This window comes from Delphinapterus leucas, chromosome 7 (assembly GCF_059928025.1).
Source record: "Delphinapterus leucas isolate spDelLeu-1000000601 "Yukka" chromosome 7, BTC_Dleu_Yukka2, whole genome shotgun sequence".
Lineage (NCBI taxonomy): Eukaryota > Metazoa > Chordata > Mammalia > Artiodactyla > Monodontidae > Delphinapterus > Delphinapterus leucas.
The window spans coordinates 97,780,437-97,797,558 of NC_143135.1; the positions used below are offsets into that span (position 1 = coordinate 97,780,437).

Genomic DNA, 17,122 nt, shown 5'->3' on the forward strand with positions numbered 1-17,122 from the left:
TTTTTTTGATGAACACTATTATGCTTGTTTTTCTCTAAAATCGTCATCGTTTTTCTCTAAAATCCCCCCAAAACAGCAACAGCAACAACCAAAAGCAAAAGCCAGGTGCCTGGCCCCCATGGGTCCACCACACCCACTCAGCTAAAAGCCACTGGAGGCTGAGACCAGGAAACGGCCTGCCCCACCCCTCTTGGGCTTTGGGCCAGATGGGATTGTGGGGTGATGACCATGCAAACGGTGAAGGGTGTGTTTCAGGGCATCCTGTAGTTCCCCTGTTTGCTGTAGCTTCTAGAAAGGAACCAGCCTGACTGCATGGCTCTTGGAAAGGTTTGGTGGCACTGACCTGTGGCAGTGGGGAGGGCAGGGTCTGGACATGGACATGAAGAGAGGAAGTGAGAATCGGCGAGCTCCCAGTGTCTGTCCTTTGGTTCTGCTCCTGAGGGACAGCTGTACTTACTTCCAACAGTCCTTTCGGGCCTCCCTGGGAAGCACAGTTACTAGCCTGTATGTTCCCTGATTTCAGGAGTAGTTTCTTTTACATCTTTATATTCCCCCAGGTTGCCAATAAGAGTGGTTTTCAAACTCTTGACTGCAACTCCTAGTAAGCAATGTATTTTATAGTGTGATCCTGTACCTACACATATTTGTGTATGTAGACACGTACACACATCTATGTAAGCAGAAGTTTTATGAGGTAAGATTTACTTTCAAGTGCGATGAGTTTTGCAGTTTCTTTGTGGGGGGGGGAGGAAGCAGGTCTGGACCCTCCAATATGCTTTCACAGCCCACTAGGTCATGACCCATAGTTTGAAAAAACTGCCCAAGCAGAGTACTTTGCCATTGGAGTAATTAATGCTCTGCTTAGTCCCCCAAAAGGTTTAAAGCAGCCATTCCGTAGAAATTTACCGGATTTAATGAATGAAACGTGTTCGGTACAGTAATAAAACTGCTCCCTTCTGAAAAATGCTCTACAGGGTGCTAAATGTGGACTGTCATGTAATATGTACACGAACCACTTTGCCCTGTACCTGTTAACACTTTTCCTGCAGTAGGTGTTATACTTGGTAGAGTAAATGAAGGCTTTTGGGTAAAGCACATCGACATGGAAAGTCCCGTTGGATTACGAGTTTATGGTTTGGGCCAGACCTTGGCAAGTACAGCTGCCTCGTTTTAGAGCCGTCCACTCACGCAGACAAGGGCACGGCCAAGACTAGACCTGGGACCCCTGCTTCCTACCCCAGGGCTCTGCCTGGCTAGCTGGCCAGTGTGGAAGAGATGTGGTCCCCAAATTGCAGAAGGTCTGGGTCCCAAAGTGCACGAGGAGGCCCCCACGGTGATTTTAGGGAGAAGGTGGACATGCTCTTAAATAACATTGAATCCTTAGTTTAGAAAAAAGGCGGTTCCTTTAAATTTCTCTTTTAATCCTTCCAGTCATGTCAAGGAGAAAGTCTCACTGGGTGCTAGTAATTCTTCACATTTGCCAATTGCTTTTAACAACGAGAGGGCAGGCCCAGAGTCTCTGGACAGGGAACTGGGTCCAGCTAAAAAAAGTCAGTATTATTTTGTCTCTCGCATCATGATCTGTCTCGTTTCTGTCTATTTATGGCATATACGATAATGGTTTTCCAATTACGGCTCCGTTATAAAGTTTCTTTTGAAAATGCATTAGTGTAAAATAGTGAGTATTCATTAAAGGGACATGTTGAGTAACTTACAATACAGGTGGTGGGCAGTAGGGTGGACGTTGCAAGGGAGGGTCCCAAAATACCTGAAGTGTGTCAACCAGCGGCCTTACCGAGCCCCAATTGCCTTTTCAGTGACTTTGGCTTCAAGATGAGTGAAGATTTGTTATTAGAGGTTTGTGTTCCGGATCCTGAGTTTTCTGGGAAGTCGCACTCCCCTCCCGTGCCTTGTCCTGTGGGTTCTGCTTACAGGAGAACCAGAGGGTACGTCTCACAGAGGTTGCCATGTCTGGGACACGGCGGGTCTGCACTTGGTATGGAGAGCGCAGAGGACCACCTGGGTTCCTTTCATACTCTAAATGCCAGAATTCCAAGGTAGCAGGGGAATTTCAGGTAGCTTGGGGAATATTTAAAACTGTGATGTTTGCAAACTGGTCTCCCCACCCTAGCCCCCCGTGGAAAAAAATGCAAGTCTGTAAGCGTCTCTGCAACTCCAGTTGTTTCTTAAGTCATAAACTTCAGCCAGTGCACGTCTTCAGAGCATTGTGTTGAAGAGATTCAGTTGACTCTTGAACAATACACATTTGAAATGCATATAAGGTCCACTTACATGTGGATTTTCTTCAGTAAATATAATACCTGTATTTTCATTGTACAGACCTTTTAAGTTAAGGTGGGGGAAAGTTTGTGTTCGATGAGAGATCACAGTATGTAGAATCAGAAGAACTAGGGTTCTAATCCTGATTCTACTCAGACTATTTGAGTTCCTGCCTTTGGTTGAGTCATTTATGAATTCCTTTGATTTTGAGGTGGAGGTAGCAGTACTACGTGGATTTTTACCTATAGTGGTGGGGGGTTGGTCAGTGCCCCTAACCCTGGAGCTGTTCAAGGGTCAACGGTATATGTGAAACTCTCGCCTGGGACAGTGCTCCAAATTGTCTGTGCTGCCTCATTTATTTACAGGCAGAAGCAATTCAGAATGATTCAATTCCTTCTTCTTGCTGTATAGGAAAATGAATAGATAAGCTGTATTGTCCATGGATGGGTAAATGTTCCTTTATGACTATTCTTTGATGTTTCTGACCTCTTACTCTTGGGTGGGGGTGACAGCTATCGGAAGATTTCTGGGGACACCTGCAGTGGAGGAGATGTTGAAGTACGCCTGGAAGGAGAGCTGGTGCCATGTCCTTTGGCAGGTGAGACGTGGTTTCTTCCCTTTGTCTTGTCGAGACATTGTTGAAGCATTCCCGTGATCTCACCTGGCTCTTCAAACTTCCTGGAGAGAAAGGATGGGCATCTCAGAGCTCCCGTTTCCCCCTAAGCATGGTATCCAAACAACATTTATTTATAACCTTATGTTTTTATAGGAATGGAAGACATTTTCGGAGGGAAATCCCTTTTGTTCATTGAAAAATACTTATTTGGCATCTGTTGTATTCTAGGCGTGGGGGGCTGAGGGCACCCTTAGGCCTTCTGTGTGTTCCTTGATCCGTTTGTTTGTCATAGAAAGAGACTCATGGCTTTCTGGGAAACAGCTAAGTGATCTATCTTAATTTTTATAACAATAATTATGACTAATGTTTTAATGGAATTTTACACATTTTACTGTACTTTTCCATGCGTTATCAGTTTAGTCCTTAGAACTACCCAGTGAAGCAGGTATTAGTATTAGCTCCATTTTTTTTTTTTTTTAATATGAGGAAGTGTGTTCAGAGGAGAGAGTTAAACAATTTATTTGAGGTCACACATCTGGTAAGTGACAGAGCTAGAATTCAGACGCTAAGCCTCATGCTCTTGCTTGGCCATCACTCGAGTGGCACATGAGCGCCATTCCCGTTCTTTGAGGTGATCACGTGCATGCTCATGGGGGGAAACTTTTACAGCAAGCGCACATGCTATAAAGGTATAATGTGCTCCAAACATTTCAAGTCGATTTGGGGGTGATGGCAGATGTTGAGGTATTTGTAATATAGACGTGAAATTATGATACCTTAACAAAGAGCTAATCTCTTAGCATCTTTCCTTTCTTTGCTCCGTTTCTAGTCTTTTTCATGTAGGGCTTCTCTTCCCTCTGAGCCCTCCCTCCTGCTCATGCCTCTCGGGGAAGGTGCGTGACTGGAGCTGGCTCCATTGGTGGTGGTGGCGTCTGATGGAACAGCCATCAGCGCCAAAGGAAGCGTGAGCAAACAGCCTCTTGTCCTCCGCGGGCAGGGAAGAGCAGCCCTCTCCTTCGCTCACTGCTCGCCAGTTTGCCCTGGTGTTTTTCACGCTAAGCTCATGAGTCCCTTAATTTAATCTTCCATCATTACTGAGTAATTAACATCCCTCACTGTGGAGACTTCAAAAGAACATGGCTTCCGCAGATTCCCACAAATGATCAAATGATTCAAACAGTCCCCTCACAAGAGCTGTTATTGATGAGGGCTTGGGTGAGCAGGGTTTGAGTGATCGCTCTTAAGGGACTGGAGTAGGTACTTTGGTAATAAATATTTCTGAAGGTAATTCAGCGAGGGACAAAACAGTTTGTTTAAAACTGTCTAAACTGGTAGGAAAGCTATTTTCTCTTCTGATAGGAGAAGATAGAATAGGGAATGAAGTGGAAAAATCTCATTTGTAGTGTAGGCCACCTCCTAAATGTTTTTGTTTTTTTTTTTTGTAAAGCATGGAATTCAAGGCAGGGATGTACCAAGAAAGGAAAAGATGGTTTTATAGGACTAATGTGGAACCATAATATGTTTGCAAAGATGAGGTAATCTGGTCGTCTGGAAGGATTTTTAAAAGTGAAGTAATTTTTCTTCCTTTGAGATTAGGATAATAACGCACATCTCTAGGCTGGGCTCATGTATGGCTGGGATTTACCAAGAATTCTATTTCTTTTCTAAGTTAAGAATTGCACACAAAATGCTGTCTGTTCCTCTACACCCAATCCTAAGGCAGGTGTTTCAGGACTCAGACTCTACTCAAAAGGCACTAGTTGGTTAGAAGGAAAAAAAAAAAAACAAAACCCAAAGCAACAGAATGAGGTTTCTAGATGGTAGAGAGATGTGGGGTGAAGGGCTTGCTGCTGTGAATGTGTCTCTGCATCTCCACCTGGCAGCTGCCATGAGAATCCTTGATTCCAATGTCATTTACAAGCTCGGCACTTTTCATCTTGACTATTCCATCCCCTGGGAATTACAGTGGGAAGGTTTTCTTGCAAACCAAAGGGAGGGGTTTGTTATCATGTGGTGGTGGCTTAGATACTTTTGAAGTGAAGTAATACTGAAGGAAAAGAAGGCAAATTTACCTTTGGTAAAAAATAGTAGGTAGACTTACATTTTGGGGGTGCATTATCTATATTGAAGCCTTTATAAAGCAGAGGTGGCTAGGACATGTTAACTCGTTGAATGAATGGGATGAGAGAGAGCAAACAACCACAGTCACCGTGCAGGCATGCAGCAGAGGGATCCAGATTTGCAACTTGGTCCCAGATGTAACATATTGTCACAACGGATGCCTCAGGTATGGATGCAGGTGTGTTGCTCATCTCCATTCCCTTGGAAGAATCTGGATGTTTTCCAGGCTGTTCCCTAAGTGGAAGGGATAGAGCACCAGCTCTTCACGTTCCTAGTTGTCTGACGTTAAGTCAGTCTTGTAAGCACCCTGGGCTTCTATTTCTATGTCTTGAAAAATGGCACCATCGGTGTTACACCATTGGGTGTTAAAACATAGACTCTGGATCCAGACCATCCGAGTTCAAGTCTTGGTTCTGCCACTTACTAGTTGTGTGACCTTGAGTGGGTTACTTAACCTCTTTGCTCTCAGTTTTCTCATTTGTAAAATCAAGTTAATAGTAGTTCTTCCTTTATACAGTTGTTACTGGGATCAGACAATGCCTGGTACATAGTATGTACGTTGTGTAAGTATTTAAGTAGAAATAGAATCTTTGTGATGATTATGTTGTAAAACGTTTTGTAGGTGGCCAAGGATGTATTATTGCTTTGAAAATATAGTAGGGTGATATAATTGCTCTGTGTCATTGTGAACAATATTGAATGGGTGAGTAAATAGATTAGGAAACTTAGCTGTAAGTCTTCAGCGACTTGGGGTCTTTAGTCAACAAGATTACGATGCCACGTGATGCAGTCCTGTGACAAGGAGGAACGTGCTTATTGGTGTAATTATTTTGTCAAGTGTGACCAAAACTTTTGGGCCGAGCTCTGAAGAATAGCTATTGGAGCATGACTACTGGAGGGAATCTAGATTTTTAAAAAATGTAGCAAGTAGACACTTTGCAGAGGAAACAGAGATTCACGGGAGTTTAAGAAACTTGCCCAAAGCAGAAATGTGATTCCTTTACCCACCTTCTAAGTCTGGATTCCTACGTTCTCACTTGACCCACGCCATGTGCAGTGGCTCTGAGGTTTATGGGTGAGAAAAAAGAGGGTCAGACGTGCGAGGACCCGTTCAGCATCCCCAGGTCCAGCCCCCTGTCGTCTTTGTGTGTCTGTGCAGAGGAGAACGAGTTCATCCTGTACGCCATGCGCAAGTCCATCCACCGCTACGACTTGACCTCCGGAGCCACCGAGCAGTTGCCTCTCACCGGGCTGCGGGCAGCGGTGGCCCTGGACTTCGACTATGACCGCAACTGCTTGTATTGGTCCGACCTGGCCTTGGACATCATCCAGGTGCGTCCACTCTGGGTCTGCTCGCGGGGGCTGTGCCTCGTGACTGCCCAGTCCTGGTAAGCTTCTTGCAGAGTGGCCCAAGGAGGTGGGTATTGGAGGTTTTTAAGTTGTAACTCCTCTCAGGGCCAACGGATGACACTTTTCAGTTTTCTGTTTTAGTGTGTTCTTTCCCTACCTACCTCTGTCCTTGTAGGAAGGACAGAGGGAGCCCCCAGTCTGTGGTATTGCTTATAAGTGAGGTCTCTCTTTACCTGCTGGAAAGATTTTAGGATTCGGTATGTAGCACTATTAGTCCCTCCCTATCGTATGCACTGCCTCGTTAGCATCCTTCTTTCCAAGCCGTGATATAGTAACACTTGATCTCCATAGTTCACGTAATTATCCATTTCAGCTATTCTGAGCACGGTCAAGAACCAGGAAGTAAGCTGTGAAGGTCGCCATGCGGGCCAGATAGATGGCCATACACTCAGACCCATGCATTTTAAAGGAGAGCTATTTGATATTTATTCGTTGCTTATTTAATCCTTTTAGAAAAGCAGTTCCAGCAAGTTTTATCTGGACTTCCAACCCAACAGAAATTTTACAGGGCCCGGGTATCCGAAGGGTTTGGTGGGGGAGCGGCAGTGACTACTGCCCGTTACTGTCCCAGCGATAGCACCTGATGGCTAGGAGCCTCCCGAGGGAGGAAAGACTTTTTATAAAAAGCAGACACAGGATTTAAAAAATAACAGCAGTCTGGTTTCGTTTATTTTAAAAGCAGACAGACTTATGCATTTTGGTCATCTCCACCTCATTATTGTGATACAACACAGCTCAGTGACCAGTGTTCATGATGATAATGCAAGGTGATATAAAAGATTCAGTTCTGTTTAGTTATTCTGTTTCAAACAGGAAGCCATAATCCATTTTAGAAATGCTTTTATCAAAAACCAGCTTCATGCATCTGGAACACTTACGAATATAAAACATCTCCGCCCTCACCCTTCAAGCCAATTGAATAAGTGGGTTCCCATCGAAGGGGCTGATTTGGCTGGAGGTCATTTGAACATTTCACACCGTTTCTCCTTTCTTTCTTTCTCATCAGCGCCTCTGTTTGAACGGGAGTGCAGGGCAAGAGGTGATCGTCAGTTCTGGCCTGGAGACAGTGGAAGCCTTGGCTTTTGAACCCCTCAGCCAGTTACTTTACTGGGTGGATTCTGGCTTCAAAAAGATTGAGGTATGTCCTTAATTATGCAAGCAGGGGAGCCCCTGGGCTGTGGGCCAGATTTGACACAGAAGCAGGAGCCAGTGTGTCTAATTCCTCTGGAGATTGCCTGAGAAATGCAGAGAATGGAGGTCCCGTGTGCGAACAGGGTGCCTGAATCTGTTAAACAGAGATGTCATTAAGATACCTGAATACTTACATTTGGGCTAGCGGAAGCATAGAGTAGTAATAGCAACGATGATAACGATACCGTAGCGTTCTTACAGTGCCGTGACAGCCGCACTCGAGTATTATGCTGTCAGTTAGCATAATGAAGATAATATCGTGATTATTATCATAATATCATTGTTTTTAATGATGAGGAGCCCTGTGGGAACCACTTTGCATGAATTATTGGATTCACTTCTCACAGCCACCCTGTAAGGTAGGTGCTCTCGTATCCTCACTTCACCTGTCTGCACCTGAGCTCCGCAGGGCGCTGGGAGGGTAAGAAGTCATGGTCTCCTAGGCATATGCTCAACCCCTGCATGTTCCTGCTGAGGCAGTGGGGCGCTGCCTCCGCACCTCTTTATACTGATTTCGCTGGGGAGACATGACTTGTGGTTTACTGGAAGGCACAGTAGAAGCAGAGAGACCCAGAGAGTTGGGGGAAGTTACATGACAAAAGCCACAAACTCGAGAGACAGACCTGGGTTCAGGTTTTTTTTTTTGCGGTACGCGGGCCTCTCGCTGTTGTGGCCTCTCCCGTTGCGGAGCACAGGCTCCGGACGCGCGGGCTCAGCGGCCATGGCTCACGGGCCCAGCCGCTCCGCGGAATGTGGGATCTTCCCGGACCGGGGCACGAACCCGTGTCCCCTGCATCGGCAGGCGGACTCTCAACCACTGCGCCACCAGCGAAGCCTTGGGTTCAGTCTTTATTCTAGTAGCTAAGTGACTCGGGCAAGTTTCTCATCCCCTCTGAGCTTCAGTTTCTTCATCTGTAAGGTGAGGATTCCTTTATCCACTCAGTCATTTGACAAGTGCTGTTTTCGGGCACACTTCGTGCCAGGTATGGTTTTACGTCATGATACAGCAGGAGGCAAGACACACAGGTCCCTGTGCTGAGAGAGATTAGGTTTTAGTGGAGCAAGCAAAATAATGAAGAAATAAGTCCATCCGTCCTATTGGTGCCACGTGCTGCAAAGAACATCAAATGCGGCAATGTGACTGTGTGACTGGGGAGAGGAAGTGTCTTGGAAGGGACATCTGAGCTGAGCCCTGTTCGAGGAGAGGATCATTGGAGTGTTCCCCTCACAGGGCGGTTGAGAGAACGGAATGGAAATATGCACAGCGCCGGGCACACACTGAGCAGTGCGTCGGTGGTCTTCTTATTACTCTTCCGCTCCTTTTTTTAATTGAGTGTGGTCAGCGCTCTGCTAGAAGGGTGCAGGTAAAGCTTCAGTGTCCACACGCGTCCACAGTGTACAACTCAAATGCGGTGTGTGAAATGGTGTAAGAGTGGCTGCCCCTTGATCAAGGCGGCTCAGAAGGGTCAGCAGAGCAGGTGGGCCTGGGGGTGGATCTGGTGGGAGCAGACGGGAGCAGGTATGTCAGGCTTGGGGAACCATGAGAAGATCAGCCTCCCTGAAGTTGTAGGAGCCTGTGTGGAGGAGAGAATGTGGAGAGAGCAGTCTGTGGAGGCTCTTAAACGGCAAGGCGGTGACGTTGAGAATTTGTTTTGTGGACAAAGCAGAGCCATTGGTGGCTTTGGAGCTTGGAGCAGCGGAGGCGGGTGGAGTTAGTAAACACACAGTGAGCACTTAACTTCGTGCAGGTCATCAAGCCCCCAGAACTGGGGGCACGGGTGGCGCTGGCTCTGCTGTCAGACTGTGTGAGAATTGTCACCTGAGCCAGAGGAGGGAAGAACTCATTCTGGCTGGAGGTCAGGGCAGGTTTCCAGATCAGTCTGTAGGGGAATCAGGCGGCCATAAAGGGACCCATCTGTAGGAGGGAGCCAAGTAGGAAACTTTGCAATGTTTAAGGAGCTCAGACCCATCTTGGCCTTTTCCCCTCCTTTGCCAGGTGGGGAATCCAGATGGCGACTTCCGACTCACGATTGTCAATTCCTCTGTGCTTGACCGGCCCAGGGCTCTGGTCCTTGTGCCCCAAGACGGGTAAGTGTGGTCCCAAAGGAAATCTGTGTGTGTCCAATGCTGCAACAGACAGATTCTCAAGGAAAGGCAAACTGCTGGACAGAAACTTGTTTCTAATGATTGTGGTTGAAATAATCTATGACCTGCAAGTCTTGGAACCATGACTTAGTCATCCTGGGCAGCTAACTCCATCCCCTTTCCATTAGCAAGCATCAGAATCTCTGTAGACACCCAGATGTCTCACAGCTGTGGGGTGTTTCTCTAACAAAAGGTAGTATTAAAAGTCTCTCTGGACATAGTCAGGCCCACATAGTTGGATATTGTAAGGAGTCTTTATCTTGAGTTTAACGTGTGATACACACATTTAACCCCTTGCTTCTTTTCTCTGCCCCCCGGCTTGTGTTTTCTTACCAGCAATTTGTATGCACTTGGGAAATGCAGAGGTGCTTTTTATTAATTTATTATTAACTTAAGGAAACAGAGCTAAAAGGGAAATTCTGGATGAGGCTTTGTAGCATTTATGATTGAGAATTAGATCGATTTTTAAAAGAAAATTCTGAAAAGAAGATATGCATTTGATTAAAAATATTAAAAGAGTAGAAGTTTATGAAATGAAAAATATTTGTTTCCTCCATTCTCTTAACTCTTCACCCTCACATTTCCTAGGGGTAATCATTGTTAACAGTTTCTTGGTTAAGAGTTATCATTCAGAGTTTATTTTTACCCGTGTACACGTGTATGCCCTTTAAACACAGACATATAGACACACACACACACACGCGTATCAGAAAGGGTTATAGGATATTTACTATTCTTCATGTTTTAAACATATTTAATATGGTTTGAAGATTGTTTTATGTGAGCACATGTAGATCTTTAGACATCATAATATTCTTTTGTGTGTACATAATGTATCACTTTATAGATTAACATTTTTGTGTGTATACATGTATATACACCTAAATATATAGGTGTATACACACCTATATATTTTTTTTTGGCTAGTATGAACAATGCTGTGGTGAACATCTTTGTACATTGTCTTTGCATAACTTGATTATACCATAGATAAATTCCAATAAAAGAATTTGTGGGTCAAGTAATTAAGTGGCTTTACCTATTAGAATTAGAGATTATAATAACAGTGCTGAACTAACTGGCTGAATGCTTGTCTCTTCGGAGCAGTTTTTGAGCTCCCATTTCCCCAGTTCTGATGGGATGTGTGCTCTTCCCCGGTTTTGGCCAGAGTGATGTTCTGGACCGACTGGGGGGACCTGAGGCCTGGCATTTACCGGAGCAACATGGATGGTTCGGCTGCCTATCGTCTTGTGTCGGAGGACGTGAAGTGGCCCAATGGCATCACCGTGGACGAGCGGTGGATCTACTGGACGGATGCCTACCTGGACTGCATCGAGCGGATCACTTTCAGCGGCCAGCAGCGCTCCGTCATCCTGGACAACCTCCCACACCCCTACGCCATTGCTGTCTTTAAGGTGGGGCCTCACCTGTTCCAGCATTGGGCAACCTGTCAGTGTAGGTGAGGAGCAGACTGAGGTGTAGAGCCTGCTGTCTCTGGGTTTTTGCAGAGATGCTTATCTAACTTAGAAAATCAGCTCATTTCTGAATTGGAGGCAGTTTCTTTCTGCCCATAGGGAGGGATGCCAGACAGAGCTGCCAGGGATCCAGGATGCTCACTGTTCACCTTTCAAAAGTTTGAGGTTGCATCCCATGAAAATTCCTGGCTTGCCTTTCAGTATCGGTAGCCTCATTTTGGCTCTGTGTCTTTTTTTTTTTTTTTTTTGTGATACGCGGGCCTCTCATTGTTGTGGCCTCTCCCGTTGTGGAGCACAGGCTCCGGACACGCAGGCTCAGCGGCCATGGCTCACGGGCCCAGCCGCTCCGCGGCATGTGGGATCTTCCCGGACAGGGGCACGAACCCGTGTCCCCTGCATCGGCAGGCGGACTCTCAACCACTGCGCCACCAGGGAAGCCCTCTGTGTCTTTTTTAAAAACTTTTTATTTTTTGGCTGCATTGGGTCTTCGTTGTTGCGCGCGGGCTTTCTCTAGTTGCAGTGAGCAGGTGCTACTCGTCATTGCGGTGCGTGGGCTTCTCATTGCGGTGACTTCTCTTGTTGCGGAACATGGGCTGTAGGTGCGCGGGCTTCAGTAGTTGCAGCACGTGGGCTCGGTAGTTGCGGCATGTGGGCTTAGTTGCTACACAGCATGTGGGATCTTCCTAGACCAGGGATCGAACCCGTGTCCCCTGCATTGGCAGGCAGATTCTTAACCACTGCGTCCCCAGGGAAGTCCCTGGCTCTGTGTCTTGGTCTCTTGTGAGGTTTGCTCTCTTCATTCCCTGATGTCTTGAGATGAGCCCTGTCCCACCTCTGCCTCCTGGGCATGGCCTGTCACTTGTGCTTCGACTCTAGAACCCAAAATGGTTGTTCAGATTTTCTACGGAAGGGTTCAACTTGTGGTCAAACTTATCGGATGCTTATCGGATAGTTTCTTTGGGGTCGTTCCTTCAGTGTGGATAGTTGGTGAGGTTTGGATAAAATCACTGACTTGCATTTAAGTCAGATCTTGATCAGGCTAATCATTCAGCCAGTGAATGTTAGGTGTCCACTGCACGATGGAGCTCTTGGTCTGAATGAGGGTCCAGGAAAAAAGACAGAAGAGCTGACTGACTAACAGAGGTTTTCTTTTTAGAATGACATCTACTGGGACGACTGGTCACAGCTCAGCATATTCCGAGCTTCCAAATACAGCGGGTCTGAGATGGCGATTCTGGCGAACCGGCTCACGGGGCCCATGGACCTGAAGATTTTCTACCGGGGGAAAACAACCGGTAAGGCAGCATCTCCTCCTTAATCTCTGTCGAGTTGATCTCTTGAAAGGGGCTGGGTGTGGGCAGTCTCTGATCAAGCAGGATCTGGCGGCCTGTCATGACAACATGTGCATTATTTAATTTCTTCCTATGACATCTTAATTTCTTTTCTAATGATACACAAACAGCTGGAAGACAGCATGTTTTTGCCTGCCTGGAACGCTGGTGCTCGGTGGGTAAATTACACCCTCCTCCTGCCTTTGGCCCCTGACTGACGGGTGGTGTGGCTTCTGTTGCAGCTGGAGAGGCCCAGTGTGCACTTAATCCCCGCTTGGCACCCTGACAGGGAGTGATGCTGTGCTGGGTGCATAGCTTCCGACAGGAGTCCTGTCTTCTCTGGTTGCTCGGATGACCAGTTGCTCATTGAGCCCTACTTCCCTCGCAATGTGAGATCTAGTTATATGATGACTTAATTCGCTTGTCCCCACTGTGAAACTCTAAACCCCATGAAGAAGGAGATCCTGTCTTTGTTTTTGCTCAGTAATCTTACCAATGACCAGCACTCAGTAGCTGCTCAGTTCATACTTGTTGAAAGAAGAAGGGATGGGGGGTGGGGAGTGTTGCTGGTGGGTGTAGAGAACGGGCGTATGAAAGACTGTAGGCTGAGGCCTCAAGGACTTCTGCAAGGCTCTGCCTGGCTGGTCCTGGGGTCCGAGACGATTCAGTAGGATACCTTCTTCCTTACTGCACGGCCCTTGCCCCTTGTTTATCTCCCAACCATACTGTTGATTCTAGAGGAGGGGGATCTTGGTACTCCCCAGAAGAATAGTCCGTTTAAGAAGAGCCCTCTTTATCTCAGCAGGATTAAGTAGCATCCTGGGTCTGCTGACTCTCCTTTATTGACAGACTGCTAGGTTTCCTGTTTTGAACTAGAACGTTGATATTGTCTTGTGGTTTTTGGCTGGCCCTGTGCTAAGAGAAAATTGACAAGGGGAAATAATACGGTTATAGATATCATTGCTATCCTTTGGGGACTAATGAAGAGAGCATGAAAACACGCTTGGAAAACTGTAAAGTATCCTAGAAATGGAAGTCTGCATTATTGTTACGTCTTCACAGCTGACCCGTGAGGTGGGCAGGGCTGGTATTATGGTCCATGGTTTCTAGATTAGGGAACAAAATCTCAGATGTGAATTAGCTTTCCCAAAGACCCCTCCCTTGTTTAGGAGCTGGGCTTTTGTTTCAGTTCTGCCACAAGACGAAGAAGTCACATTCTTTCTTAGAGGAGGTGCCTGTTTTGAAATAGGGCAGAGAGACAAAAAACAAAAAAAGCACGCACACACGCACACACACTCTCTCAAAGACAAAAAAAAGAAAAAGATTAAAAAAAAATAATAAAGAATGAAATAAGGAGAGAGAAAGGAATCATGCTTTCCAGCTCCAGGGGCTGAAATCTCAGGGCCTCTGACAGAGGACACCCAGCCCTACTGATCCGCCCCGCTGGCAAGCCGAGGGAATTCTCAGCATTTCTTCAAGTTACCTCCCCGTCCAGAAAAGCAGGTCTGCATTTTGACATGTGCTTGTCAGCATGTGTTGGCTGAGCACACAGCCTCAGCTCCTGCAACCCTGTGTTCCGATGGACCTGTAAACCCCGGTTCCCACCCCGAGTCTCGGCCAGTCACTTCATCCCAGCTGCCATGCGGTCACCACTGTGACCCCAGAGCTACTCTGGCTGGTTTAAAGGAAGGTGACTCTTTGAGACGTAAAGGGGGAATCATGGCCTCTCTCCTGCTTCCCGGGGTACCTCCTGCCCGCAGACACAGGGCCAGTGAAGCCAGTTTGTCACGTCTCAGGCCGGTTTGGGTTACATCAAAGCATTTGCAGTGGCACCTGGCTGCCAGCACTGCCGGTGTGCAGTGGGTGCCTCTTGGCCTTGAACTTGTTTGCTCAATCCTGTCTGCTTTGTCAGACACTGAGAGTATTACAAGTTCATCATGGGTAGTGGCAATCCCTGGTGCCAGTCGAGCTTTATTAACTTTGTTGTCTGCTCCTAACACACACAGGACTTTGTACTAGCCATGTGTAAAGTGATAACGGCATTTACTCTAAGGGATTTTGCTGTGTCATAAGCACCACACTGACTTGCTCAGTGGGCTTGTATAACCTCAGTTAACCTTCCCCAAGTCCATGCGTATTATTATTCCCATTTTATAGATGAGAATGTGGAAGTCAGGTTCCGTACCTTTTCTCCATCACACATTTAGTAAGTGGTGAGAATTTGAACCGTGGCCTGGTTGACTTCAAGCTTGAACTTCAATAAAACCATCAGGCTCTGTTCCGTCTGTGATCTGTTGTTGGATTAGCAGTGCCGTGGGATACAACAGTGATCGAGAAGTACTAGATTTTGATCGATTCTTGTTTAGGATAAGCATTTTGTTCACTTGCAAAGTGTCTCTTTGGGATATTTGGTTATAAACAGATGCATTTTTTGGTCTTTATACCTGGCTGCTTTTTACACGGCGTTACTGGAATTAACTCTTCATGAAGAGTGTTTTTTCCTTAAAACAGCTTACTTTGCAAGGCTATTCATGTACGCAGTTGATGCTGTAATGGGTTAAAATATTTTGGAGTTCTCTGAATTCTCCGTCAGAGCCGGCAGTAAGCACATGCTTTTCATTGTCTATAATGAAGGTAGATATTTATTGTGTGGGGTGGATTTGATAATTGTCAAGTATGTAGATCGTTAAGCGAGATAATAGCAATTTTGGCTCCTAAACTGGTTCTGGGGGAGTTTTCCAAAGAGGAAGTCTAACAATGTTCTGACTACGCCTAGTGAAGACACTGTGGGGCTAAGAGTTTGGTCTTCTAAAGGGACATCTTTGGAGATGAAGGCTGTCCACGCTTCACATTGCCCACCTTGCCCACAAAAGGCTGTGGCATCCTGGGTGAGGGGTCTCTAGCTGTGTTGTAGTGGAACTCTGCTGAATCCTCCTTCCGTGCTCTCCCGGGTTCTCTGTAACTAGCACTCCCATTTTCTGTACTGTGGCTTTGGACCTGCCCACACACTCCTGCCCTGCCTAACTCTTGGGTTCAGTGACTTGGCTGCCTAGGTTGGGGTTTGTCCCTGGCCCTGCCTCTCGGGCTGCAGATTCATTCAAGTCTGTTGAGACCAATCTCCTGAATTACCGCATCTCCCTTTGGGCACTGTACTTTCACCTCTTGCTTCTTTGGGTGGGAACATTTGCCCTGCACGGGAAAATGTCAGTTGTGTTATTTTACAGACACGACCCATGTGAAAATACTCCTGTCGTTGAGTATTTTTCAAATATTCTATTATTCAATTTCTTGTAACGTCAAACAGTACAGCATCCTTGGAATACAAAGAACATGTTCCAGAACCCCAGATGGGGTTGTTTTCGTTACTGGCAGCTCAACATTCCCTCCTGCAGCCCACGGCAGGTGTATTTGAGATAAAGGGACAGTGTCTGCCTGTGGAACAGATGAGCGGGAGCTGGTTTCTGGCATTTCTGCTCCAGTCAGCAGGCTATTCACTATGATAATCCAGCCTATAGGTTGATGGAGTCATTTGCAACCCCCTTTTGAATGTTTCATCATACAGGTCTCCCCCTGTGGATGTGTGTATTTTATCTGCTTGGTAATGCCTTGTGCTCTTGGATCCTTAGCATGAAAGCAATGCTGTTGCTGTACCATGGGGGTTTTTATTTTTATGTGTAATACCAGTTAAACACCGATGAGGTGCCAACACATCCAAGGCTTTTGAGTGTGTCATCACCCATCTGAGTACTGATTGTCATTAATGAACCCTGTTTCCCAACCAGAGGCCAGCAGAGGCGTGGCATAGCTCAGATCTTGGCTGGCTGGAAACCGGTTACTTGGATTTCATTCTGGTGGGGTTCTCTGTCCACTTGATGGCACAGCTGAAGAATCTTTATCAGTTGAGTTTTATCCAAGCATTTATGTTTCTTTTTCCCAGTTTTGGTGATGAGTAGTCACAGGCAAAAGGAAAAAATACATTTCTTAATTTACATGGCTTTCACGTTGCTTTATAGTCGCATCATATTTTCAGTTGTTAGGAAATGGTTATGGGTCCTCCCTCTCCTTCCCAGAAAGACGTGGAGGGTAGAAAACACCTTTTCCATCACTGCCCATCCACAGAAGTCCTCCCTTGAGAGCACAGTGGAGGATTGTATGGACTCTAGCTGGCACTCTCTTTGGAAAGCTAAACCAGAGAAAGGATTGGAAATAGTGGGCTAGATCAACAGTGACTGGTCCTTATGTGGGTTCATTGCATGTGGATTTATTGCCTAATGGGTCTCTGGTTGGTTCCTCATTGAGCTCAGCAGCTGTGCCCTGGCACAAAGGAATTGAGAAGGGCAGGCCCAGATTTTTGTCCGAGCCTTGTCGTTTCTCAGCTGTATGTTCTAATTAAGGGCTTTTGGGTCACAAGGTATAGTAAACTCACTCAAGCTAACTCAAGTGAAAAGTGCTGTGGAAAGAATGAAGGGGGGATAGGAAGGAACCCAATATAGGAGGTGCAGGTGCACCAATGGGGATTGGGGCTGGGCCTGGCAAAGCCGTCCTCCCTCCCC

The 17,122-nt window shown here is 46.4% G+C and overlaps 1 protein-coding gene across 3 annotated transcripts in view; it reads left to right on the forward strand.

The window, feature by feature from the left end:
• Positions 1–17,122, forward strand: part of SORL1 (sortilin related receptor 1) — a 157,031-nt gene that overhangs the window by 82,528 nt on the left and 57,381 nt on the right. For all 3 annotated transcript variants that reach the window (XM_089915731.1, XM_022560208.3, XM_022560210.3), the window contains 7 exons: positions 1,818–1,946; positions 2,793–2,878; positions 6,177–6,349; positions 7,434–7,565; positions 9,615–9,706; positions 10,932–11,178; positions 12,395–12,533. In XM_089915731.1, coding sequence (XP_089771857.1) covers positions 1,818–1,946; positions 2,793–2,878; positions 6,177–6,349; positions 7,434–7,565; positions 9,615–9,706; positions 10,932–11,178; positions 12,395–12,533 — 998 coding nt within the window. The remainder of the gene's footprint in view (positions 1–1,817; positions 1,947–2,792; positions 2,879–6,176; positions 6,350–7,433; positions 7,566–9,614; positions 9,707–10,931; positions 11,179–12,394; positions 12,534–17,122) is intronic.